The sequence below is a fragment of the Idiotropiscis lumnitzeri genome, chromosome 4 (assembly GCF_059441095.1).
Source record: "Idiotropiscis lumnitzeri isolate Australia: NSW breed Sydney's pygmy pipehorse chromosome 4, RoL_Ilum_1.0, whole genome shotgun sequence".
In the NCBI taxonomy this organism is placed as follows: Eukaryota; Metazoa; Chordata; class Actinopteri; order Syngnathiformes; family Syngnathidae; genus Idiotropiscis; species Idiotropiscis lumnitzeri.
Genome location: NC_142394.1, coordinates 31814916 through 31840379, shown reverse-complemented (window position 1 = coordinate 31840379; position 25464 = coordinate 31814916). Strand labels below are relative to the sequence as shown.

The following is a 25464-nucleotide window of genomic DNA, read 5'->3' as shown; positions in this document are numbered from 1 at the left end:
AACCACTGGCTGAGTAGATGCGAGCAGATTGAGTGAATTTTCCTCAAGGTTAGGTCAATTCTTTTGAGCCAGCAAATTGGGTCGAAGATGGACGTTTCCTCTTTGATATTGTCGGGAGTCAAATATTTTTTATTTTTAGCCTCATCTATATTAATAACCCGGTAACCAACTCATTGGTTTGAGTAGTTTTGACCTCTTTTAAGGATCCAAATGTTGACCCAACGCTCAACCCAACGCGCTGGGCCTAAAATAATCAAATAAGCCAGCACTGGCTCACTCCCTTTTGGACGCATAGGCACAGAAGATGGTTGGTTGTTTGCCTCAGTCTGGACTGCGATTGACTGGCAACCTAGCGTTCAAAGAAATAACGGCTTGTCATAGTTCAAGATGCCCCTTTGACGCAGTCCCTTCTGGAGGATGCAAAGGAAGTGACATTGAGAGCCCAGCGGAAGAACGGGCAGACAAAGAGCGTGAGAAAGTCTGAGCCTTTCTGGGCCTCCAGGCCGACCCAATCGAAGACATCAAGCATAGTGAGAAAATACTTCACTCATCCACTGCATTTCCTTGCATCCTAGACGAACATGACTTCTGAAGTATATTTTCTGTTTCATTCACATATTGTGTTCTTGAGCATGAGATGATAAAACACATAAACATTTATCACCAAGAGAGTCGGGTAGCATTATTATCCCAGATTGCATGGCGATGTAGTGCACAGCATGAAATGATCCATGACTGAAAGGATTTTACATATGTAGAGGCCCTGCCCAATTTACATTCGACACATTAGTCCCACTTGCAGCAGGGGGGGGGGGTCCCGCAGCACTTTGACAGATGGCCCAATGGGGATGCAGGATGGGAGGAAGGGAGGAAACGAGGGCGAAAGATGATGAGGACAATGCAAATAGATGTGGCGTGTGTGTGTGCGTGTGCGTGTTTTAGCGTATCATCTGGAACTGAAAGAGAAAAGAGAGCAAACGTTAAAGGACACAATAAAGCTGTCCTGCTGACAATGGATTTGCATGTTTGGACATCCATCCATCCATTTTCTAACGCGTTTTCCTCATTAGTGTTGCAGGTGAGTTGAAGCCCATCCCTGCGGATTTTGGCCGAGTCAGGAAAGTGAAACTGGTCGTCAGCCAATTGCGTGTACAAAAAACAATTCACATTTGTTTCATGTGTTCTTTTATTAGCTGTCAGGCAGTTCAGCGTATAATTTGCCAGTTGTCCAAAGCCAGCTGTTGATAGACTTGCGACCCATAAACAAAGCGGGGGTGTGCGCGTGTGTGTGTGTATATATATATAGCCCATAGGCAATCAATGAAAAAAGATTAGAAATTGTAAAACACGTATTCTATACAACTTTAAGAGTTTATTAATTTTTGGACATTTTCATTTAATGTTATTTATTCTGCGAAATCCTTGCACGTTTGCTTAGCTTTTTTGTGTGAAACAAAGTCTATTTTTTTAGTTTGAAAACGCGTTTTAATTTACAATTCAAAAGAACTATTTATAAAAAGCGGTCTAGATGCGTATGTTTTTCGTGAAGTTACTCAGTTCTCCTTTTGTTTGAAGACTGACGAATGAGTTCTGCATTTAATAATAGTGTTTCGGACTTCCCGGCCACCGTAGCAAGCAGAGGGAGGCCGCCCCATCAAGTACGCGTGCTTTTTAGAGTTTTGGGCTACAACTGTCAAAGTAAAACTTACACAACGACAAGTGTTTGAAGCACATGATATTTCGCGTGACAAAACACAAAGATGTAAGATATTGACCTTTAGTGAGCTTTGACGTGGGGCCCAATGCGCATTGCTGGATGTCATTGTCCTTTGAGTTTACGAGTTGTGAGCTTTTATTGTGTCAAAAAAAAAAACGCCGGCGGCCGGGGTGATTGTGGCGACACTTTCACAATCGAGCCACTTCCTGTTACTTGACAGTTTGAGCTCACTCTTCAGGCAGTGAGCTGACGCGATTGTGCGTCGCCCACGACGAGCCCGCAACATTTTTTTAAGCCATTTGCGCCACCATGGCTACCCGGTCGTAGTTTTTTTGTTTTGTTTTTTGAGAGGCTCGGGGGTAAAGGAGACTGCGTGGGGTTGCGAGCGTGACGCGGACGCCGGAAACAAAGTGCGGCGAGGGGAGGACTCAACGACGCGAGTGTTGTTGGATGGAGGCTGGAGACGGAGCTCAGCTGCCGGCCACCGTCGCGGCCAGTCGGAGTGTGGAGAAAGCCCTCGAGGACGCTGCCGCCAGCGGGGCTCTCAACTTGGCCAACCGGAAGCTCAAAGAGTTCCCCCGCAGCGCCCAGAACTACGACTTATCCGACGTTACACACGCAGGTGAGTTCGAGTTTCAAGTTCGCCTTTCGCCTTTTGTTTAGTCGGCTCGGCTCGGCTCGTGTCGGGTCGCAGTTCCACCCCGAATCGAGCAGACGCTTCTCAACTATTGTTTCTTTTCAAAATGCACTCCGTCAAACCCATAACTATGATTTCATTTAAAGAAGTTGGCTACATAGCATATTGTACAGGAAATCACAGTTATATCACCAATTTATATTTTATTGTGTGTGTGTGTGTGTGTGTGTGAGCGTGTGTGCGCGTGGGTGTTTGGGGGGGGGGGGCTCTGTGGGCCGAGGGCGCGTTTTGGCCTCGCCAAGAATTAATTTGAACTCCCTTTGGTAAGCGTTAAAAGCTTTATTCACGCCTGCTGCTTCATTTTTTGACATATTGATGAAAAAGGGGCGGAGCAAGGGGGCCCCTTGGCCCCTTGGCCCCTTGGCCCCTTAGTGAGTGGTCGCGTCATCCTGGCCAACTCGCTGAAAAGGCTCAGCCTCTGCTCCTGTAGAAAAAGTACTTCTGCTACGCCAAGTCCATTGCACGCCACACGATCAGGAAACAGGATTTGCAGAAAAGTTGGCTTTGTTATGTACAGAAAACGCAAGCACAAAACACAACGGATGTGTTTACTTAGAATTTGAGGTAATGTGGTGATGGCTGGATGTTGTCAAGGTCACTGTCACCATTAAGTGGCAAGGTCATTTATGTCTGCAACACATGACACACAAATCATAGGACTACAACTAAGGATTGCTGTAACTATCGATGAATGTGTCAGTTATTTTTTTTAATTAATTGAATTAAAAATCTCTGCAAGTCCACCCCTCTAACAAAAACAAATTTCAAATTGGCAGCGCTGGCAATACACAGATTCTGGATGACTGATTTTTCTGCAGAACCACAGAAATTAGACCAACGTGGCGATCGTTGTTTCTAATGTGAAAGCAGATGTTCCATAAAAAGTCTTTTGATTGACCAAATTTTCATGTTGGCAATGTAAAAAATCTGAGAGGATTTATTTTTTTGGGCTGAAATTCAGAAGATTTGTACAATTTTCTGTTCCCTAATGTCCCAACGATTAATCAGTCAAAATAGTTGAGTGTGATAGTTGTGTATTAATGCATTCATTGTTGCACCTTTTAGTTTGTAACTTCAAATAATAAATTGCAGCCGCTTGTCATCAAGCTACCGCCGCATTAATAAATTCATCGTGATACCAAACAAAGCTTCAAAACCGTCCCCCCCCACCATCTTCCAAAGAAAGAAAAATGAATTGACGTTATTACAGATGACGTCACTCGTATTTGTTTCATTGACGAAAGCGTCGGCGCACGGCTGGATTAAGGCGGGCCGACTACCTTTCGGTCGGCGTGCACGCAAAGAGGATTACGCCGGCCGTCCAGGTTGACTGAAATCAATCTTCGGCTCTGTCGTGACCTCAAGCGGAACCCGTCCGTCTGTCTTCGGCTAATTCTGACCATGTGCCCCGAACGAGCCGGGATTGCGACCGGCAGGCTGAATCTTATTTTTTGAGCTTTCTTGGTTTGGATCAACTCGGTCTTAGTGCTCTTGTGGTGTTGAGACGCAAGGGCTGGGCCATATGGCCGAAAACTATGTCGGGACGCAAATATGTCATATCGGTCGATATCGATATATATCCAATTCTTATTTTATTATTTCTTTCTTTATTTTTTTTGGTTTCTTTTTGGAGTCAGGCTAGCTGAGCGGCGCATGCGTAAGCCTCGGGTTGTATTTCCTCAATGGGAGGGAGTTTGTGACGAGTTGGGCCGTGATCGGTCCAATCTGCTCCATTGTTTTTTTTTTTTTTGATCGATAATTTTTCAATACCAACCATTTTCCATTGATATCAATCACCCAACTATCTGGATACATATCAATATCAAATTATCGTCACAGCCTTATGAAACGCTGCTCAGAAAGTTTTCCGCTTGAATGAATTTGCATCCAATTTCTCTATTGGATTGATGGAATAATTGTTTCTTAAAATATCAGTTAGTGACGTCGTGCGTGTTGAAGATGGAAAGCGCTGTTGACATGTCGATTTCGCGAGCCCGCTTGCTTTTTTTCCTCCGTGCCGCGGACGTGGGCTCGCCGTTCACTTCTGCTTTGTCTTTTCTTGTCTCTTTGTTGTAGACGCTCGCCAAACCTGGCGTCACCGTCGCTTAAAGGGACACTTGAGCCGGCTGAACGTTGGCACTTAATCGAATAGCTTTGTTTGTCAAAAAGATACGAAAATTCAGCCATCTAAATGATTCTGTCGTGATTTAAGGGCTATTGTTTGGGATCGGAGCTCGGCTTTTTCTTTTTTTCGGTTTCAACGTCGACGTCGCCGCAGGGAGGCAAGCGAAGTCATATTGTTCCAATTGTCTAAAACGGCGAGCGATTGCCACCGAAATGCAAATCTTCTCCACTTCAACCTGCGAAAGTAGAAAAGCCTTCTGCACGATAGTTTGGAGTATTTGACAGCAAAAGTCAAAAAGCTCAAAAATAGCGTGCTGATCGATTCTTCACTTACACAGGCTGAAGCGGACAAGCGCAAGAATGCGCCCGCGAAGCCCGGTGGCGAGCTTTCGGAAATGGAGCTACACTAAAATGGTGGTGTTAAGTCCCTGGGGGCACCCAAGGCATGGCTGTGTGCCCCACACCGCCAACCGGGGTGTCCCCCCCCCCCACGGCGAACAGCAGCCTCGCTGGTATTAAAAGTAACAGCACTGCTCAAGGCAGCAATTAGCTCTCGCTTGATAAACAGACGACGACGACAGCCCAACAAAATGAGCTTCTTATCATCCAGACATGCGCGCACCAAAGTTCCAGCGAGGAGGCCGAGTGTGGCCGTAATGGACGCATTGGTTTCGGATGAGTGGTGTTGACGTCGCGCCTGAATGGCCTGGGTGGGGAAAAAAGCAAGTCCAAAAAAAAAAAGTCAAGCTTGTAACGTTTGCTACGTACTTGGGAGACGCCACAAGTTATGAGTAAGCCATCTTCTTTGTTTTTGTTCTTCTTCTCCAGTGTCCGTGTAGGAACATGACGTGTCACAACACAACACTTAGTTCCGCTTTCTCCAACAAAGCTAACGCTTTTCGATGCGAATCGATTCCATAACGACTTACCAACAATGAAGCTTCCGAAAAGCCTTTTGCAAGGCGTTGCGTTTGCGTCTCTCGGTGACTTGATCCCGAAAACGGACAAGAGTCAGAAAGTGAAGGAAAGCTGCTCCTTTCCTCCTCCTCCTCTTTCAAGTCAGCCACGGAAAGGCGATTCATGGTTTTGTGGCGTTTTTCCAGACGTCCACGTCCATTTTGGCGCCGGTATGTTGACGTGTTTACAGTGACTTTGAATGGACTTGATCGGTGCCTCCCACCAAGACGTGGGAGGCGGGTAGGGGCGTGGCCAAATCTCTTCTTTTTCGGCTGGCTTTTCGAAACAAATTGATCAAATAGAGAATGCACGCTAACATAATTTCTCTGGGGAAAAAAATGCATAAATGGAACTTGTTATTGAAAATGGGCCATCCCTTTTAGCATGCGTGTCTGCTCTGAGTTTTTGAGGGTTTGTCGGTGATCCCGGCAGCGCCCGGCAGCGCCAGTCACACAAAAGTCAGTCTCGGTCCATGATTCAGCTGGTGAATGGCACTTTGGAAGTATTTTAAATCTCTGCGGCAGCTGGTTGGAAGGTGGGTGTGGATGGGCTCCCGAGTCGCCCCCCCCCCCCCTCCCCAGGCCCGTGGGAGGTAACTAGAGCAAAGGCCTCCAAGAACTCACTTGACTGGCGCAGGGGCCAGTTCATGGCGTTACTTTTTGCTGTTTACTTTTGTTTGCTGGCTGCAGCGCGATGAAACTTGATGACGAGGTGTAAATAGGTGATGCGCGTGTCTGACGAATCGCAAACGACACCTGAACCTCGTTGATGTTGTTCCAGTTCGGCTTCCGTTTGGACGGCCAAAGCTGGAGTTGAGGTTGCGCGTTGGCGAGTCACATGACCCCGCCGGCTGCAGCCATGCACACATGCATACTTTGCTTCTCTGCGGCGGATCGTCGCTGTGTTTTCACAGCTCGGCTGTTGCCACGGTGATGCGGACGTGTCGCTACCGCTGCCGTCTGTTTATGCGTCTCTCACTTTTCGGTGCTTGCTGCACAACATTCGGATTCCGACTAAACTTCGTAAAGCCGCTCGCGTAGAAAAGTCGACAGTATTGTACTTTATTAGAGTTCTTAATCTGCTATCAAATTAATTGACAATTATTTTTTTATCATCGACGAGTAATCATTTTTTTCATTTCAAATTGTACAAATGCTCAAAATTTCAGCTTCTCAACCTCGATGACATTTCTCTTGTCCTCCATGATTATACAATACAATACAATTTAATTTATATCTTTGTGTTGAATCAAAATCAAACACTTGCTTTTTCCTTTTTATTTTTCTAACATGCACAGACCAAACCAGTGACTGATTCAATTCATTTCTGATTTTGGAAACTAATGTTGTGTTTTTGCATCAAAGAATGGAAATTATTTTTTATTTTTTTTTTTAAATCCAATTCATCAGTTTATTCGGATGAATCGGCGATTAAAATAATTGTTGGTTGAGGCTGGACTTTCCACACATGATCAACCAGATATATATATATATATATATATAATAGCGGTGTCAGAAAAACGCATTATTAATGGGATTAATCCAACCCCCTTTTAACGCCGTCAATTTTTTTAATGAGCAATTAAGACTCATCTTGGCCTAATAAACAATGTGGTCCTATGACGAAGAGCTGATGCTGAAAAAACTCCAACACCTTACAAGATCTTGCGAGACCGGAAAAAAACATCAAGCTCGCGAAATTTAGGACACGCCTGCATGGGCTTGCTGCGATGTACATTGCGATATTGAAACTAGAAACATTTTCACCAGATGACTCAAATAGTTCTGTTTGGGAAGACTTTGCTTTGTTTAATCTACAGCTCTGGGATGGCCACTTGATAGAAATACGTGCGCCACGGCATTTTATACCTTTTGTCGAGCGTTGTGGATCATTTTTTTTAAACCTCTTTTGCGACGCCGTTGATTGACTAATTACATCAAGACGGTCTGTGTCAGGGCTGGGCGATAGGACCGCAAATCAATATAATAAATAAAAGTACACAAATAAATTTGTATAAACATTCCAAATAGTTTGCTTTACATGACTTGAACAATGTCACAAAGAACAGGAGAAAAAGGTCCTGCTCTCGCAAAACCTCTTTCTGCAAACAGATTGAGCCGAGGTGCTGTCATGCCATGTGCAAAGGCCTCGATTTGTGTCAAGGTCTCTTGTAAACAATATCAATAATGCCAAATTAAATGAAAAAAATGTCAATGCAAGCCAAATAAACGCGTGTGCATCATCGGGAAAACGCGCCGTCTCGAGTACTCTGGTGCGCAGTCGCCACTTGTCGTCTACGTCACGCACAGTCGGGCTCAAACGGGGATCCGTGTTGCGACTCGACCACAAGTCGGATGTGGATGCAAAATGCTCGACATGTCTCCGCTCCCGTCCCGATGTGGTCCATATTGGGGAGTACATTTTGCCACAAATATTTTTTGTACCACTTGTCGGCTACTTTAAATCCCGTGCGCTCCATTGTAACTAGAGGAGCTAAATATTTAGCTATGTGCTAGCAGCTAGGCTATCGCGTCCACCTCCGAGACGTTCTCTCGGATGGTGTCGCCTCCGTTATGGGCTGTTGTCACTTGTCCAACCTTGCTACTGGTGGGTGGTGAAAAAGAAAAGGTTGGACGCGCTGTTTTGAGTGTAGTTCATGTTCTTTTGAGCAAACATCGTCTTTATGGAACCCAAAACAGATGTCCAATTTCTTTTCGGGACAAGCGCGACCGGAACAACTTCAACTAACGTTACTTTGTCTTCAGCCATGTCAGCCGCTTCTTGATTTGAATTGCCAGCTACGACCGCGTCGTCTGTTTTCTTTCTTGTTCAGATGGGTGGAGTCACGTGACGACGCGCTGAAGCCATCTTAAAGGGGCAGACAAAAGACCTTTCTTGACAAAAGACCTTTCTTTTCTTTCTTTTTTTTTAAACACCAAATTTACCGACATGGGCAAAATGATGTGAGTCATTGTAATAAATTTCAGTTTATCGCCCAGCCCTAGTCTGTGTAGTCTCTACAATATATTATAGAGCGTAGTGCTGCTTTTATGAAACAAACCAAAAGTTTCAGTGTTTAAAAAAAAAAAAAGATGTGACTATTGCCCATGCGCACATCGCAATCGCGTTGTTAAAACCGCATATCGTGCAGGCCTTATAAATATCATATTTTCCCCAAATCAATACTATTGGTCAGTCCGCTGTGTCGGTTTTTAAGGGCTATTGACCAATTTAAAATGTTGGAAATGATGTGCTAATAAAACGTTCGGCAAGTGGAAGTGGCAAAGTGACGATAGTTGATGAAAAATGAACAAAATACTACAACTAAAATTGAACACAGCTTTCCTTCAATGAATTCAAATGAAAAGGATAATGTTTTAATTCGAAAAACAAAAACAAACAAACCCCCCCCAAAAAACCGACTAACTCACCAATATGACATTTTACGTTTATAAAATCAAACTAAATCTAACTCTAATCAGAGCAAAAATGTCTTTCCTTTTCGTCTTTGTCGATTTCAATTTCAAACTTGAGCTTTTGGGCTTGATTTGAAATGTTTCACACAAAAGTCAGAAACTTGAACAGTTTGTGAATTGTTGTTAACGCCATCTTGTGACCTTTTTCTTTTGAATCTCTCAATACTCCATGCAGACAAAAAACTAATGCTAAATCTAATCGGAACTCAACTAAAACAAAGCATTTTCCAAACTTATAAAAAAACAACACACCTGCTCTATGAAACCAAACTGAATTCAAATTTTAAAAAAAAATGAAATAAAAACAAACTGATGAGAAATCCAAACGAGTCGAACTCTGGGAAGTGGTACGCAGGCTCCCTCTGGTGGTATGCAAAAGAATCCATCCATTAGCCAAAGTGTTTCTTCTCACCTTGAAGCGATGATGCAGAATGTTTTTCGTTTAAACCTGTTTTTTTTTTTTTAAGTTCAGTTCAAGTCATAGAAGTGTTTTTTTTTTTTTTAATTTTTAATTTTGCTTGAATCCAGTCCGATGCGATCCATTTGAACTGAATCATCAAAGGATTTTTTTCTTTCGAGCAAAAGTACCAAATTCAGTTGAATGAAATGACTAAAACGAGCGTCGCGCACTCTGAACCGGTTGCCAGCCAATGACAGGATAACAAAGAAAGAGACCCAAAAAATAATTGTGCTTCTTTTCAGATCTGTCGAAAAATCGTCTTTGTGAGCTGCCGGAGGAGCTCGGTCATTTTATCTCGCTGGAGACGCTCAGTCTTTACCACAATGGCATGCGTTCACTCTCCCCCTGCCTGGGCAACCTCCAGGCGCTTACCTACCTCAATCTCAGGTACGCACGCACGTTGCCAACAGAGCGCTCCCAAGCAGTTGACGCTTTTATTCACGTGCAAGTCTACGAGGCCTGAACGACGAATCGCGTTGAAATCAAGAAAGCTTCTGCTTCATTTCACTTGATGTTGGTTCAAGAAAACACAGAAAATCACAATCCAAATCTTGCACTGGATAAAAACTAGAAATAAAAAAAACTCAAACTAACGAGACTTATTGAATTGTAAAAAGCAAGACTCCAACAAATTTGGATAGTGAATGCTTACTTGTCTGATGCAGTGGAAGTGATAAAGTCGCCCAAAAAGATTTCTTTGTGTTCGCATTCGTCTAAAACGATCTGAAATTTTGAGAAGTTGTCGTAGGAAAGTCTCCGTGAGTAAGTCAACAACTCGGTTTGAAGCAGATGAATAAATTGTCTTTCATATTCGCGAGATGAACCTCTCAAATAAAATGATGCCGAAGAAATGGCTTCTTTTTCATTGTAAAACGGATTTATTGCTTGTTATTGTTTATTAGAAACTACATGGGAAGTAAATCTCGAAGAAGAAAAAAAAGCCAATTGTGTTCTTTTTGTGTTTTGCGCCCACAGCCGTAATCTGCTGTCCAGTTTGTCGGCGTGCGTCTTTGAGCTTCCCCTCCTGCGAGTGCTCATCGTCAGCAACAACAAGTTGTCTTCGCTGCCCGCCTCCGTGTTTGCCCTCGCGCACCTCCGACAGCTGGTAGCATAAATCGGACCGCGCCGTCTCGTGCGCGCCTGACTTTGTGCTCTTGTGTCGTCAGGACGTGAGCTGCAACGAGCTGCGGCGCTTGCCGGCGGAGCTCGGCCGGCTCGAGTGTTTGCGCGACTTGAAACTGAGGAGGAACCGGCTCACGTCTTTGCCCGAAGGTACGCGGCGCAAATGCAGCGTTTGCCGCCGTCCACTTTGACAAGTCGGCCATCCCGTCGCAGAAATCTCGGAGCTCCCTCTCGTCCGCCTCGACGCGTCCTGCAACCGCATCACTCGGGTGCCGCTGTGCTACCGCCGCTTGCGGCACCTCCAGAGCATCTCGCTGGACAACAACCCGCTGCAGATGCCGCCCGCGCAGGTCTGCTCCAAGGGCAAGTACCACATCTTCAAGTTCCTCGACACGGAGGCCTGCAAGAGGAGCCACGAGGAGCCGCAGCGCCACCCGAGGCCCACCGGCTTCAACGGCTGGTCAGTGACTCGGCCCGTTTTGACTTTTTCTCTCCGCGCCCCGCCGATAACGCGCCGTCGCCTTCCAGTTTGTCGGACCGGGAGCTGTCCGCCAGCCAATCCGGGGGGCTGGACTCGGGTTTCAACAGTGTCGATAGCGGCAGCAAAAGGTGGTCCGGCAATGAGGTACGTCCACGTCAGAGCCGCCGGGCCTCAACAACGGCCGCCCGCCTGCTACTCTCTCGTAACGAGCTTCAACTTCATTTGGCGTGCGCGCGCGCGCCTGCGTCCAGTCGGCAGATGACTTCTCGGAACGTTCTCTCCGCATTTCTGAGCTCGGCAGAGAGCAGAGAAACCCGGAGGAGGAAGACCGACGATCTCCTCGAGAAGCCGACAAAGGTTTGCATTAAGTGCATTCAATACGAAGCACATCTTGCGTTTAGAAAACAAAGCTATGCTGATCATTTTCTTTTGTCATTTTAAAAGGAAGTTGTTGTTTTTTTTTTTTCATTTTGGTATTGCTGTACATCTGTAATGCATTTCTTTTACTTTCCTGCACAATAATTAGTGACCTTACAAATAAAAAGAATAAACTAAAAGTATACGAGAACAAAGAATAAATGCTCAGCTAAAACTAAATAAACCAAAAAAACCTGCTAGAAAAATGAAAAAAGCAACTTACCTTTTTTTTACGGCTAAAAGACGCGCACCGGTCGAGGGTGCGATTTCTGCATTCAATATTCACTACGAGGCGCATGACCAATGAGAGATGTTATGGCGACGCATCCGGTCGACAACGTCAGGGGAGGGATGTCACTGGTCTCCACACTCCTTAGAGTCACGGTTTCAAATCAAAACCAAAAATATCTCTGAACGGCATACGAGCAAACAAAGAAATAAGAAGAACACGAAAAATGCATCTCGCATGCCATTCATATCCCCAAAAGAAATCACTTTAGAGTGCGCCTTATAAGATAAGATAAGATGTCCTTTATTGAGGTGTTACAGCAGCAAAGATTTAGATCACACAGAGTCGGCGGCGTAATGTAGTCGTTAATGTCTAACATTAGCAGCAGACGTTCATAAAAAGCATGCAAATATACACAGTATAAACGTATCAAAGTGTAAGGAAACACTCCTAATGCCGGTCCATTATACAGAGGGGGAAACGCTGTCATGATAAAAACGACTGAATGATTGAAAATACTGCAATGATGGAAAAGTACTGAAATGATAGAAAAGTACTGCATGGTTGCGAAAATGCGGTAATGAAAACAAAATGAATATGAATAATCCAAAATACACGCAGACACCTCGCACGATAAGAGCAAAAAAAAGTAAAAATAAAATAAGAATAAATTTGTGGTCTTACTGCTTTTTTTTTTGGGGGGGGGGGCGGTCTGCAACCTTTGGAAAAGAAATCACGTCTTTCATTTTGCGTTACTTCCACAATTTTTTTTTCTCAAATGCAAACATTAAAACAAAACACGTTTGTGGGCTCACCAGCGCCAATATAAGAAAGTTTTCTCACGAAGCCAGCTTGAATCTGATTAAAAGCAACCCTTACTCGCGCCCCTGACATCTTTACAATATTGATTAGCATAAAATCTTTTTCTTGGAATCATGAATTTTTCATCCTGGTTTACTTTTACTCATTTCGATATTTTTTCTTAACTATAATAATTTTGTCGGTAAATACGAAGAAAAAAATTGGCCAAGAAATATACAAAGCTAACCATTAGCTCGTCCAAGTGGCGCCGGTGCCGCGTTTTCCGAGTCCGTTTGCGTCTGGCGAGCGCGCAACGTGACCTTCCCACTTGGCTGTGTCACGTGTCATGCGCTCAGATTGTCAGTGTGTGTGTGTGCAAAAATTGAAGTCTGCGTTCTGCTACCTCGCTAGTCAACGACCAAGCGCGGAGGCCCGACTTGATTGACGGCAGCGTGACGGAGGAAGAAGAGGAAGAGGACGTGAAGACGCAGCCCCCCACGGGCCTCACCGCGCCGGTAGGAGGCAAAAGACGGCCATTGCGCAACTTCCTCTTTCTAGTCTTGATTGCGTCACTGGTTTGCAGGAGCCCAAGGAGAGAACGTCCTCGTCCGATAACAAGGCCTCGACAATACGGCGGTAAGTTGTCGCCATCTTTGACATGCCGACGACGTGCTTACGACCGTTTCCGTGGCGACGTGTGCGCGTGCGCTCCAAAGTCGACACAATATTTGAAGAGCCGGCGACCGTTCCTTCGTCTTTCACATGGATCACAATGAGGCGGCGACGTTTCGGTGTCGTTTTGGGAACGGGGATTCTTTTGGCCCCAAAATGAAATCGGTCACGCAAAACAGCCCCTAAATGACAACATTTTTCTTAGTTTGAATGAAGCATCGACGCCACACCCAACAATGAACTTGAGCGACGTAAATCAGTCGACCCATCAATTTGGGGGGGGGGGGGGGTTACATCATAGCGAGATATCCGACGGCTTCAATTTGCTTCGTTTGGATCGGTGACATTTTCGGTTTGATTCCGAGCTCGTGGAAAAGATCATCTGCGGCTCTGTTTTAAAAAGTGCCAAACTTTTTGTTTCGCCACATTTTTTTCCGATTCTTTTTTTCTTTTAACGTGTCTTTTCAAACGCATGAATACATTACCACGCGAGACGAAAACGCCCAAAGACTAAAAGACAACGTGTTGTATGACAGTCACACTTGTTACCACACGTTAAGAAGTTAGTTGCTTCTGTTTTTAAATAAATTGATTGGAATTTATTCTGTCAAATATCACAGTTGGCATCAAGCTAAAAAAAAAAAACAACAACAAAAAATCCACATCGGTCGAGCGCTAATAAGCAGCTGGCAAAAAAGTTTGCCATGTCGGCTGAAAATGCTTTTGGGACGCTCGTGTTGAACTTTGGCTGTTCTGCTGCAATGGCATTTCCCGACGTCTCGGGTGCAGATCTGGTCTTCACGTGGACGTCGGCGTGACGTCGCCGTCGTCGCCCTCCAGCCCGAACGCGGAAGAGCGCCGGCGGCCGGGCACGCTGCTCATCTGGCAGGAGCGAGAGCGACAGCAGCAGCAGCAGGCCAGGTAAACGCGAGGTGACGCTCGTTTGGCCTTCGCTGTCATTGCGCATTTTCACAAATCACAAATCAGAAAGCCCTTTCTTGTCATTGCACTCGGTGTGCAACGAGATTAGAGAGATCCCCTCTCCGGTGCGATACAACGATCATTTCATCGGATCTGTAAATGAGATTAATTGAAGATTAAATAATCAAATAGTCACCATGTCATGGCCCGAGAAACGCGATGTGGGGGCGCTTTGAGTTTATGATGACTGGTCAAGTACCCTGACATTTTCCAGGCAATTTCAAAATTGAAATTTCCCCATTGTGGGACTAATAAAGGACATCTTTATCTTTAATTTCCCGTCTGATGTGCCTTTTAAACCCTAAAATAAAAATGACATTGATGAACATGGCAACAGGTGAACGCTTTAGCAATTGCGACACTTTGGAAAATTGCATTGAAGATGTCATATGGTGACAAATGTAAATAGAAAAAGAATTTGCAAATCAGGTTCAAACTCGATTTAATTGGAGACGACATATTTTATTGTTTTTATTGTCATCTCGTCCCAAAGGCACTTTTTAGCATCGTCATTGCGTCGCTAAGTTTTCTTCAGTATTTCAGGCCAACCCACGTTGACCCGGTCCGTCCCTCGTCGGTGTCGCCGACATCTTTTTCACGTCACACGAGCGGCCAAATAAAGAAAACGGTGTGCTGATCGATGAAATGATAGAATTTTTATTTTTTTTTCATTTTGTATTTCGTGGTACCGCCAAGTCCATTCTCGTCCCCGTTTGACTCGGACCGACTGGGGGGGGGGGGGCCTGAAATACAGACGACAACTCGCAGACGAACTAAAGCACGGCTAGTTGGTAACTGTCCGCATCTCTATTTTTGCAGCTTGCTGAAGTCACTCAGCAAAACAGGAAGTAGTAGCTCCGAGTGAGTTCAGTTTGGGACACTTTAATGCTGAGGCTACAACTCGCAATGCTCATCAATCGTCCTCTGCTTCCCTCTAGTGGCCCATCTCCACAAAGCAGCCCCTCCCACTGCGGCCTCCGACCCCGACGCGCAGTGAGTTGGACCCCCCCCCCCCCCCCCCCCCCTCACACTTGTGCACACCGGAAACATGCAGACATGCTCACTGTTGTCTTTCAGAGCACGGAACACGCCGCCGCTCCGTGTTCTTCGACGGCGCGGCATCTTCAACGCTCAAGGAGCAGAACAGGTAATTTGATCAAGTCTGCAGAGGAAAATGTTTCATTTTTGCGTCGGCCAAAACATTTAGCAATATGAAATCATGGGATCATGATGGTCTGTTTATTGTATGCAACTTTTGTTGTCAGGAAATTGATATTAGCTTGAATTTTCTATTTTATCCATTAGTTTGGAAAACCGTCCCCTAAAAAGAAGCGAAATGGTCACGCCCCCTCCCTCCACGTCAATGGGGCAACGATCAATTTGTCCATTCAAAGTCATTCTCAGTACGTCCAAAAAAACGGCGCCGAAATGGCCGCGGACGTCTCGACTTGGGCCCACTTCAACCTGAGAAAACGCCGCAAAACGATTCATCGTCTTTCCGTGGCTGACTTGAAAGACTCTCGTCTGTTTTCGGGATCAAGTCACCAAGAGACGCAAACACCGCGCGTTGCGAAAGGCTTTTCGGGAGCTTAATTGTTTGTAGATCGTTATGGATTCGATTCATTTCCAGAAGCGTTAGCTTGGCTTCTTTTTATTTGATTTATTTATTTTTTTCACCAAAGCCGCTCCTGGCAGCGCGACGCCTCTCATCCAAATTTGACGCGTTCCAAAGCGGCCACCCTCGGCTATGGATTCGCCCTCCTTGCTGAAACTTTCTGTGTTCTGAATTCCTCAAAGTCTGTTGATCTTTCTGTGCGTTGCGGTCGTTCGCACGCGTGCCGGATGCTTTCAAAGTGCAACGGCGGTGACGCTCGCTATCAGACATTGACGCTCACGAAGCGGTTAAGAGCGCATGTCGCTCCGTGACGGTGTCGGTCGATGGCGTGTTTGTCTGAAATCGACGCTGACCGCTTCCTGAATTGGCTGCAAGCGGCGGCGGACGCCAACCTACTCGACTGCTTGAGAGGCAACGGGCGTTCGTGGCACAAAGTTGCAGGCTTGGATGGGAAGGAGCTCATTTTGTCGTCTGTTTTGCGTCCAAAATCTACGTGCTGCCCCGAGCGGCGCTCTTTATTTCAACCCCATCCAAGAACGTACAAAAGTCGTCAATCTCGTCACCAAAAAAAAACAAACTCAAATAGCTTAAGAGTCTTTTAGGGGTGGCATTTTAGTACTGATGTCATTCGGACATGCAGGCCGATTCTAGAAGCGGCAATGTTGACGTCAGTGAAGCGTCCCTTTAAAGACGCTTCATATTCATATTTGAAATGGCAATCTTGTGCAACGGAAATTGAAAGGAGCAAATTGTTGAGCTGTTGCATGTCGCAAACGTACAAACGCGCTCTTGCAGAGGGACTGTCCTCCCCGAAGACGTCTCCGCCCGCAGCGCCAACCCAGAAACCAAACAGCTTCTTGTTCCGCGCGGCGTCCTGCGGCAACGTCCGACCGGCAGGTAAGCGCCAAACAAAGCCAGGCCGAGCGCTAATCTCGCAAGGCTCGTCTTTGGCACCGTCTGCGCCATCCACAGGTTTCCCGCTGGGCGAGAGGAGCAGGAGCGAGTCGCGCACGACCGAGCGAGCGGATGACGCGCAGCTGCGAGCGGTCGGTCGCATAATTTGCCGCCTTTTGGAAATGGCGTGCCGTGCGCTCACCTTGTTGTTGTCTGGCAGACGCTGGAAGCACGTCTGAAGATGACCCTTGGCGAGGACCTGGGGGAGGCGCTGGCTGACGGCACCGTCCTCTGCCAGCTGGTCAACAGCGTCCGAGCGCGCTCCGTGGCCATCATCCACGTTCCGTCCCCGGCTGTGGTGCGTTCACGTTCACGCTGAGCTTTGGAGTTGCGCAATGGTAGAAGTGTGGAGGAGTTTAGATTTTTTTTTTTTTCTTTTAATTTAATTTTTGAGTGGATCTGTAAGTTGTTGTTGTTGTTTTTTTGTTTTTTTTTTAAAAGAAAATCAGAATTAGAAATCCCTTTGTCATTGTACTCAGTGTGCAACGAGATTAGAGAGCTCCCCTCTCCAGTGCAATACAACAACAATTTAATTATATATATATATAATAGATTAATTAAAGATTAAATAGAAACTAAATACAAAATTGGATAAATAAAAACACATTATGTCGCTGTTCGGCAAGTCGACGGGAGTTGTGTGTGAGAGTTCAGCATGGAGATGGTTCTCGGAACGAAACTGTTTTTCAGTCTGTTAGTCTTTATTTTGATGCGCCTGCCAGAGGGCATCAGGTCGAGTTTGGGTGGGTATCGTCTTTGACGATGTTGAGAGCCCTTCTGAGGCACCGGGCGGTGTAGATGTCCAATAGTGAGGGGAGAGGGCGGCCAATAATCCTTTGCGCTGTTTTGACCGTCCTCTGGAGCCTCACTCTGTCCGCCTCAGTGCAGCCGCCGTACCGGGTGGAGACGCGGTACGTCAGCAGGCTCTCGATGGACGAGTGGTAGAAGGCCAGCAGCGGCTTCCTGTCCAGGTTGAATTTCCTGAGGACTCTCAGGAAGTGCAGACGCTGGTGGACCTTCTTTACCACTGCTGTGGTGTTGCGAGTCCAAGAAAGGTCATCGGAGATCTGTACTCCCAGGAACTTGAACGTGTGGACCCTCTCCACACGCACGCCTTCGATGCAGAGGGGGGGCGGCAGCGTCTTGTTCCTCCTGAAGTCGATGACAATCTCCTTGGTTTTTGCAATGTTGAGTTGCAGTCTGTTGTCCTCGCACCAAGCCGTCAGTCTCCGGACCTCCTCTCTGTAGGCCGTCTCGTCACCTTCCGAGATCAGACCGACCGCTGTCGTGTTGTCGGCAAACTTGACGACGGTGTTGTTGCCGTGGGCCGGGCTGCAGTCGTAGGTGTAGAGGGCGTACAGGAGAGGGCTCGGCACGCATCCTTGAGCGGAACCGGTGCTCAGCGTGCGGGTGGAGGACGTGTAGGGGCCGAGCAACACGGTCTGGGGTCTGTTGGTCAGAAAGTCCTTAATGAGGGCGGGGAGGCCGAGAATGTCCAGTTTGGTGATGAGGATGTCTGGGATGATCATATCGAATGCCGAGCTGAAGTCCACAAAGAGCATCGAGGCATCGCTCTGCTATTGTTCCCGGCGGCCCAACTCAACATTTGGAGCAGTGTCGATGGCATCCAAGGTGGATCTGTTAGCTCGCTATGCAAACCGGTAGGGGTCCAGTGTGGGAGGAAGGCAGTCTCTGGGGTGCTGGAGAACCAGTTTCTCAAATCACTTCCTGATGACTGGTGTGAGAGCAACAGGACGGTTGTTGGGGCCAGAATGAATATATTATTTGACACCACTGTTGCAATATGGAGGGTGCCCTCTGTTGACTCGGGATGGTGGTGTGACCTGTGAACCTTTCAGTTTCATGATTATTGCACCTGTGGGACTTGGAAGACAGCGGAACAGTATTTGACCAGATCACAACTAAAACAAACTATTATACTCATTAATTCCTTTGTAGTTTGGAATGGAGGACGAGGACGAATAATTTTGAGTCAAGCGCACGTGACAAACAAATGCACGTTAATCTTGTTTACAGTAAATTGACAACTTGGATCGCCACTCGTTCAATTGTGACTGCGTCTTTAACCCCGCACGAGGGGCTTATTTTGAGACAACGGAAGGCCACTACAACGGTCGTCATCTAGGTGGATTGTGGGTGACTTTTTGGGGACAGGAATAATGGTGGAGGTTTTCAAGCAGGAGGGAATTACTGCTTGAGCCAAAACATGTGATAGCTGGTGGGCACATGCTCTGAGGACTTTGCCTGGTATTCCGTCGGCTCCGGTGGCTTTCCCGGTCCGTCACTTCATTTGAACGAGGGCTGCACGATATTGGAAAAAACTGACATTGCGATTTTTGGGGAGGCTTCGATGTACATTGCGATATTGAAACTAGAACATTTTCACCAGGTGACTCAAGCAGCTCTGTTTGCTCTGAGATGGCCACTTGATAGAAATACGCGCGCCACGGCATTTTATACCTTTTGTCGAGTGTTGTGGATCATTTTTTTTAAACCTCTTTCGTGACGGCCTTGATTTACTTTCACGTTCCCTTTCGCCCAGTAAAAAGTTATTGCATTTGTGATTTGTCGATGCTGTTTGGACTTCTTATCATAAGTTGCTATAATAAAGGCATCTGTTATTGTTTTTTGAGTGCATCAAAGGGCGCCGCACCAGTTGAGGGTGCTATTTCTGTATTTAATACTTCGGCTAGGCGCGCCGCACTGAGGCGCATGTTAGCATGCTAGCTCGCGCAGGCTGATGGCTGTTTGTAGCAGCACTTCAACTCAGACCGATCAGAGATGTCATGGCAACACATCTAATTAACTCCATCAGGGGAGGGATGTCACTGGTCACCACACTCCTTAGAGTCACGATTTCAAATCAAAACCAAAAATATCTCTGAACAGCATACGAGCAAACAAAGAAATAAAATTCAAAGAAAACATGCATCTCTCATGCCGTTCCTATCATCAAAAGAAATAGAAACAACACATAAACAGTACTGAGGCATTCTGGGATCTTATCAGGGTAGAAAGATTTTTTTTTTTTCAGTCTGTTGTCTAAACTTGTGATGTTTCTTGCTTGCAATAACATGAATGATAAGACCGACTAAGACATTGTGGACAGCTGCCCTTTTGTCCAGCTTTCTCTTGCACCATCAAAAAAAAGCGTATTCACCTAATGTATTTGTCACACTCGAGTTGGGGCATAGATGTCTCAGACTTTGGCCAGCAGGGTGTGCTATCGTGCACTCTGCAAGGGACGGGCTCAACGGCTGAGAGAGTTGTTGAGTCTATAGAATAGCCTCGTTTGTTTTGGGGGAAATTAGAGACTTTAAAGTGCGCCTTATGGTCGCCAAAATACGGTAGCTGCTTTTACATCGGGTCCCACTAATGAGTCTGAACTGGTCATACGGGGGCTCGTAATAGCGATTCAAATGGTTTGACAGGTTTGTTGTATGACCTCGTGTTGCAGCGACGTTTTGTGTGTTGTATATTCCTTTTTATGGCCAAAATAATTCCATATTTTGGATGTTGACTTTCTTTTGGGGACTCAAATCTACTGCCGTCGTTGTCACTTCTGTCGCCTGTTTTCACTGCGCACAGAGTGGAGGGGGTGGGGGAGCGGCCAGGGAAGGGTCTATCGAGACGGGCTTCGCCGAGCATCCAGTAGCTATAAGAAAAAAAAAAACATTGGACGTCCTACGATGTGACAATCGCGATGTTCAAACAGCACATCTAATTTTAACTGCGCTTCCGTTGGTACATTTCATCCATCCGTCATCAGTGTGTCCTCCCTCATCAAGCAGTGGGACCTTAACACACACAATTCAGGCTTTATCTGTTCAACTGATGTCTCCCTGCAACTGTTTTAACTCCCAAAAAGTCTAACCAGTCCATACTTGAATCAGTCGGTGTGTGATGATGACACTGAAGGACGAACACACACTTCCGTCAGTGCCTAGCCCGTCTTTTTTTCTTTTTATTTATTTTTTGTATCCAGTCAGTCGTCAAGAAAACGTCCGTCTTTCGGTGACGGGCTGACGGAAGGTCCACCTGTGCAGCTACAGGCCACCGATGTTTTCTTTGCTGTGTTTGGTGAGTTGACCTTCCGTTTTTGGTCGGCATATCTTTAGTAAATGAGGCCCATGTGTTTTGTCCTTCAGCCCAGACTGAGCTCAGCCAAGTGTCGACTCAACGTGGAAAATTTCATCGCCGCCTGCCGCAAGCTGGGCGTCCCCGAGGTAGAGTAAAAATTTCAATGTCATGTCACGTCATGCATGAAGGTGACCAAGCCTGACATTGCTCAAAAGTGGAGATGTCATTATGCATAGCGGCCACAAGATGGCGCAAAATGTATCTGATACGATAGAAGGCTTATTTTGCCCGAAACTATGAACCGCTTTCTAAGTCTATCGTGTTGTGTGTTGCTCATCACAGTTGGACGGACGACTCGAGGCGCCTGAAAGCGCTCAAGTCGTCGGTCCAAACTCAGCTTTTGTCTTCTAACACTTTCCTCTGCTTATTTTTGTGTCCTGTCCAGACGGACATTTGTGTGTGCTCTGATGTGCTTCTGTCTAAGTGGTCGCGCGTGCTGACCTGCGTCGAGGCCTTGCTGGCCCTGGAGGACGGACCCCTGCAGTCCCCGCTGCTGGCCGCAGATTTCCTCCTCTTCTACTGCGTCGCCATGTCGATGCTCTACGTCCTCTACTGCTACCTGCTCGCCTAAGACCAAACACGAAGCACTGAAATGCCGTCGCTTAGCCTTGTATCACGTAAAGAAAACCTTTCAGGTCCTGCATTTGCTCCGGAGAATGTCCGTTTTTTTTTTTACAGTATGTAATACAGGGTGACAACATAATGTTCACTGTTTTTTGTTTGTTTTTGGTTTTTTTTTTGCACTGCTTGGGTCCTCAAAAAAATGAAGTGAGCATTCTGAAGTGGTCATGTGAGCTGAATAGCAACTGCGAATGTTTATGATCGGTTTTACCATTTCCAACATGTACAAATGAGACCCGAGTGCCTTATAACTGACAAGACTTTGACTTGTGTTCAAACTAGGAAGGTACAAGCCACACTTTGGGGATATATACATATACATATACATATACATATACATATGTATATGTATATGTATATGTATACACGTGTGTGTGCGTGTCGTCAACCGGCTAACTTTGTATAAATGTAAAGTTGCTAAATTAAATATTTTTTTATTTATTTTATTTTGTTGCAAGGTTTCCACTCAGAAACTGGTGAAAGCTCCAACATGATCATTTTTTCTATCATATCTCAAATTATTCAGGTTTAGAATAACCAAAAATGAAAGCATGCCCCTCCCACCTCTTTAGTTTTTTTGGGCATTTGTAAATTGTGCATCCCTCCCGTGAGTCGAACTGACACACTCTGCGACTGCATATTTGAAACGCTTCTTCGTGGAAAAGTTCGAATGGATGACACGAGGGAGAAAAAAAAAAAAAGATCAAACTGAGTCGGACTATCGTCATGTGTGCCCCGTTCAATGTCTCCGATTGTCTGCTCAGACCGATTTTGCGATCTTTTGCCGATTTGGATCCCAAAAGCGATCAAAGCGAGCCGGCGGATCACTGCGTGAGCTTGACTTCTTTTTGTCAAACGAATGACAACGGTCCTTTGCGGATTTCTCCTTGTCCTGCTTTCTCCGTTTGTTCCGTTGGCTCAGCTGCTGTTTTGGATTGCCAGTCTTTCTATGAGCCTCCTGTTTGCATTTTGTGCGAATTCAAAATGTCGACTGGGCCCATCGCTCCGGTTTCCCAAATGAACTCCAAAATATGTGCAAAGAAGAGGAATTGATTGCCACGTCCTTTTTTAATATCTATACACTTTTGAAAGTCCTTTTTCCACGTTGATATCAATGTATTTGCTACATCTGTTCTCCCCTCCTGTTGTAAAGAATTTGATTAAAAATGGCCTTTGACATGCTTCTTTTTGTTGCGTGCTATCTTAAAATGCAAACTCGCTCAATATTCCCTTGATGGGAGCTGGACCCGCCAGTGTGAGTATTAAGATGAATCGGAAGCTTGTCGGTCCAATTGTTTGTTTGCTTGCAAAATGTAACGCCTTCTTTTTTCGTCCTTCCGGCTCAGGATGAATTGTGCTCACCGCAGCTCACCGCCGAGGACGATGGCCTGAGCCGCTTGGTCCGCACCGTCCGCGTTCTGGAGGGACTGGCGGCCTTGAAGTGACCCCAAAACGAGCGCAACGTTGATGGTGGACTTGTGCTATTTATTCACAAAGAGATTTTGGCTCATTCCTGAAGTGGATGACATTTTCTGTCCACCCTCAATAAAAATCCAATTGGATTTCAAATATTAACAGATAAATCCGCTTGATTGTGATGTCTTCTCGTTGCTATATCAAACATCAACCTCAGAATATGCTGGCTGACAAATCATTTGATGTCGCCCGTGAAGGCCAATGATGTACATCAACTCCATTTTGCCAAAATGGTTTCTTTGCTTATCTGAGGTCAGGTGGCGGTCGCACTTTGAAAGCATCCACACTCGCCTCTCCCCAGCCACGCTGTCCAGCTCCTCTTAACCTGAGGCATTCCCTCGCCATCCCGGAGATTTGGTCTCCAGCGTGTCCTGGATCGCTCTCGGGGCCTCCTGGTCTCCTCCGAGATGTCGGATGAACGAGCTTCCTCCCTCTCTCGCGAAGGGGAGCCCGGACACTAGTGATGGGTCCAACGACACCGAGGCGTCGATGCGCGCGCCGAGCTTCCAGGGCAAACCCCGTGTCGGTGCGCGTATTGCTTTGAGAAAGTCACGTGACCACTACCAGAATCCTGTCGACACGGCGGTCGCGCGCCAAACTGTGTTCATAAGGAAGCGCATCTGTCAACAGGATGGACGCTCAAAACAAGCTTCGAGTTATTTAACTTTGCGTTAAATATCCACAAGATGGAAGACGTCACTGTTGATGCGCACTCAGAGGTGCAGCGCTTATATGTCAGCAGGACACGTTGCACGTACGGAAGACTCGCTCTTATACTGGAAGTCCATGGAGGCAACGTTCCCTCACCTATTTATATTTGCCACACCGGCCTCTTCAGTGCCTTGTGAGAGGATCTTCTCAAAGGCGGGGGAAATTGCCTAAAAAAAAAGAAACAGACAAAACGCTGGAGAAACTAATTTTTTGGAATAAAAATCTTTAATTACAATGAGTCCATTGTCATTCACAACACTTTTATTGTTCTCTTAATTTATCAACTGCGTCTCGAATATCAAAGATTTCTTTTATGAAATTGCGTGTATGTAAAAATAATGTGAAAGCCAATGCCTAATCAGAATCAGAAATCGCTTTGTTATTGTACTCAAGTGTGCAACGAGATTAGAGAGCTCCCCTCTCCAGTGCAAAACAACAATAATTCAGTTAAATATATAAATTAGATAAGAGAATAATTAGTGCGATGGAAAGTAATACGAAATAGGATATATAAAAAGACATCACGTCGCTAATCAATGGAATTGGATAAAATTAGTTTGACAGATCAGTGTCAGATGACCCTGTCAAATGTTTCCTGCAAGTCCACCAGGTGTCAGTATTCAGCAACACAGTGTCAACACAGTGTCAATACATTGTGTCACTGTGTCGAAACGATACAGGATGCCTCATCTACCCATCACTACCGGACACCCTGCGGGGGAAAGTCTTTTCGCCCGCTGGTATCGGGATCTTTTTCTTCGGTCACCGCCTGCAGCTCGTGACCGCCTTTAGCCGGCGCCCATGTCGGTACCCAGCTGGCCCTTTTGGCCCCTCCCACAGGTGGTGAGCACACGGGAAGTCCTGAAATATTCCAATCGTAAATGGGCTTCGGTCTTAATAACCTTTACATATTGCAAGCTTCTTCTTTTTTTTTTTGTTACCAACCACACAATTGTTGAAGAAACATTTCCTGGATTTTGACTTCAACAAATCAAGTTGCTGTTTATATGTAACTAGGTCACCAAATATATTTACGTTCACAGTCTTAACGGATCCAATGGCGACAAAATATTTGTAGGCGTCACGACAAAAAAGTGACTTGGAAGAACTGACGTCAAGCTAATTGTTATGACATGACCCAGGTCAGTGTTATTGTATTTTTGAATTTGTTTTTGACGAGCGGCTCAAATAATGGTGGTGGTTAGCTCGTGTGCATATTCAGCAAATTAGGCGATAAAGGACAAAAGACGGAGCAAGAAAAACAAGCGTGGATTGTTGTGCGCGCTTGGGCAGGTTAAGTGTTCTTTTTATGTGGTCCCTTATAAAGGTTTGCGCTTGGAGGCTTTTCAATCAGGTTAATGATCCGTCTGGTCAGTCGTTCCTTGCCCTTGAGTCAGACCAAAAAAAAGGACAAACGTGAGTCGACAAAATTGATTATATAGGCAACGGGATCATGGAATTATACTTGAATCAATGTATCAATACATACCTCTTACTATATTGAGTCAATCAGGTTCAATCCGTGAATTAAATAACAATAATACTTCTGAATAATAAATGAAAGCATAGTTTGAGACCAAGAGGTTGTCTGTTTTCTCGAGTACCTTGAACGCCTCACCTGATTGGCATGTTTTTGTGTGAAAAGGGTGTTTTTGCAGGTGTAATGTTTGTATTTATTTTTTCTAAAGTCTTTAATCGAAGTCTAAAACCTTTAATGAGCCATTAGAAATGAATAAATACATATTCTATTGACTGTATTGACATTCCCAGAACTTTTGAAATTGTTTTACGT

General features: G+C 45.6%; 1 protein-coding gene across 10 annotated transcripts; it reads left to right on the top strand.

The window, feature by feature from the left end:
- The first annotated feature begins 1923 nt into the window (after window positions 1–1923).
- lrch4 (leucine-rich repeats and calponin homology (CH) domain containing 4) lies at window positions 1924–23796 on the top strand. Of its 10 annotated transcripts, none has more exons than XR_015842820.1 (18): window positions 1924–2339; window positions 9674–9818; window positions 10407–10539; window positions 10598–10703; window positions 10767–11013; window positions 11082–11178; window positions 11286–11391; window positions 12893–12996; window positions 13065–13117; window positions 13943–14074; window positions 14954–14995; window positions 15073–15127; window positions 15212–15281; window positions 16545–16795; window positions 16864–17001; window positions 20710–20804; window positions 20873–20950; window positions 22832–22879. XR_015842820.1 is itself a non-coding variant. In XM_088293155.1 (18 exons), exons 1-18 carry the CDS (start codon window positions 2168–2170, stop codon window positions 21433–21435), a joined length of 2040 nt encoding a protein of 679 aa, XP_088149281.1. In that variant the 5' UTR covers window positions 1924–2167; the 3' UTR covers window positions 21436–21826. The 10 variants fall into 10 exon arrangements, 6 of the variants coding, with proteins under 6 accessions (XP_088149281.1, XP_088149282.1, XP_088149279.1 ...); XM_088293155.1 differs by lacking the exons at window positions 20710–20804; window positions 22832–22879 and adding an exon at window positions 21250–21826 and having other exon boundaries at window positions 16545–16646; window positions 16722–16795; XR_015842818.1 differs by having other exon boundaries at window positions 20710–20950; window positions 22832–22887.
- The last annotated feature ends 1668 nt before the right edge of the window (window positions 23797–25464 follow it).

Bases quoted from the DNA above. Each gene is read 5' to 3' on its own strand.
- lrch4 (XM_088293152.1), top strand. From the start codon at position 2,168: ATGGAGGCTGGAGACGGAGCTCAGCTGCCGGCCACCGTCGCGGCCAGT. The intron at 2,340-9,673 runs GTGAGTTCGAGT...GCTTCTTTTCAG, and splicing joins ATCCGACGTTACACACGCAG to ATCTGTCGAAAAATCGTCTT. The intron at 11,014-11,081 runs GTCAGTGACTCG...GTCGCCTTCCAG, and splicing joins CCCACCGGCTTCAACGGCTG to TTTGTCGGACCGGGAGCTGT.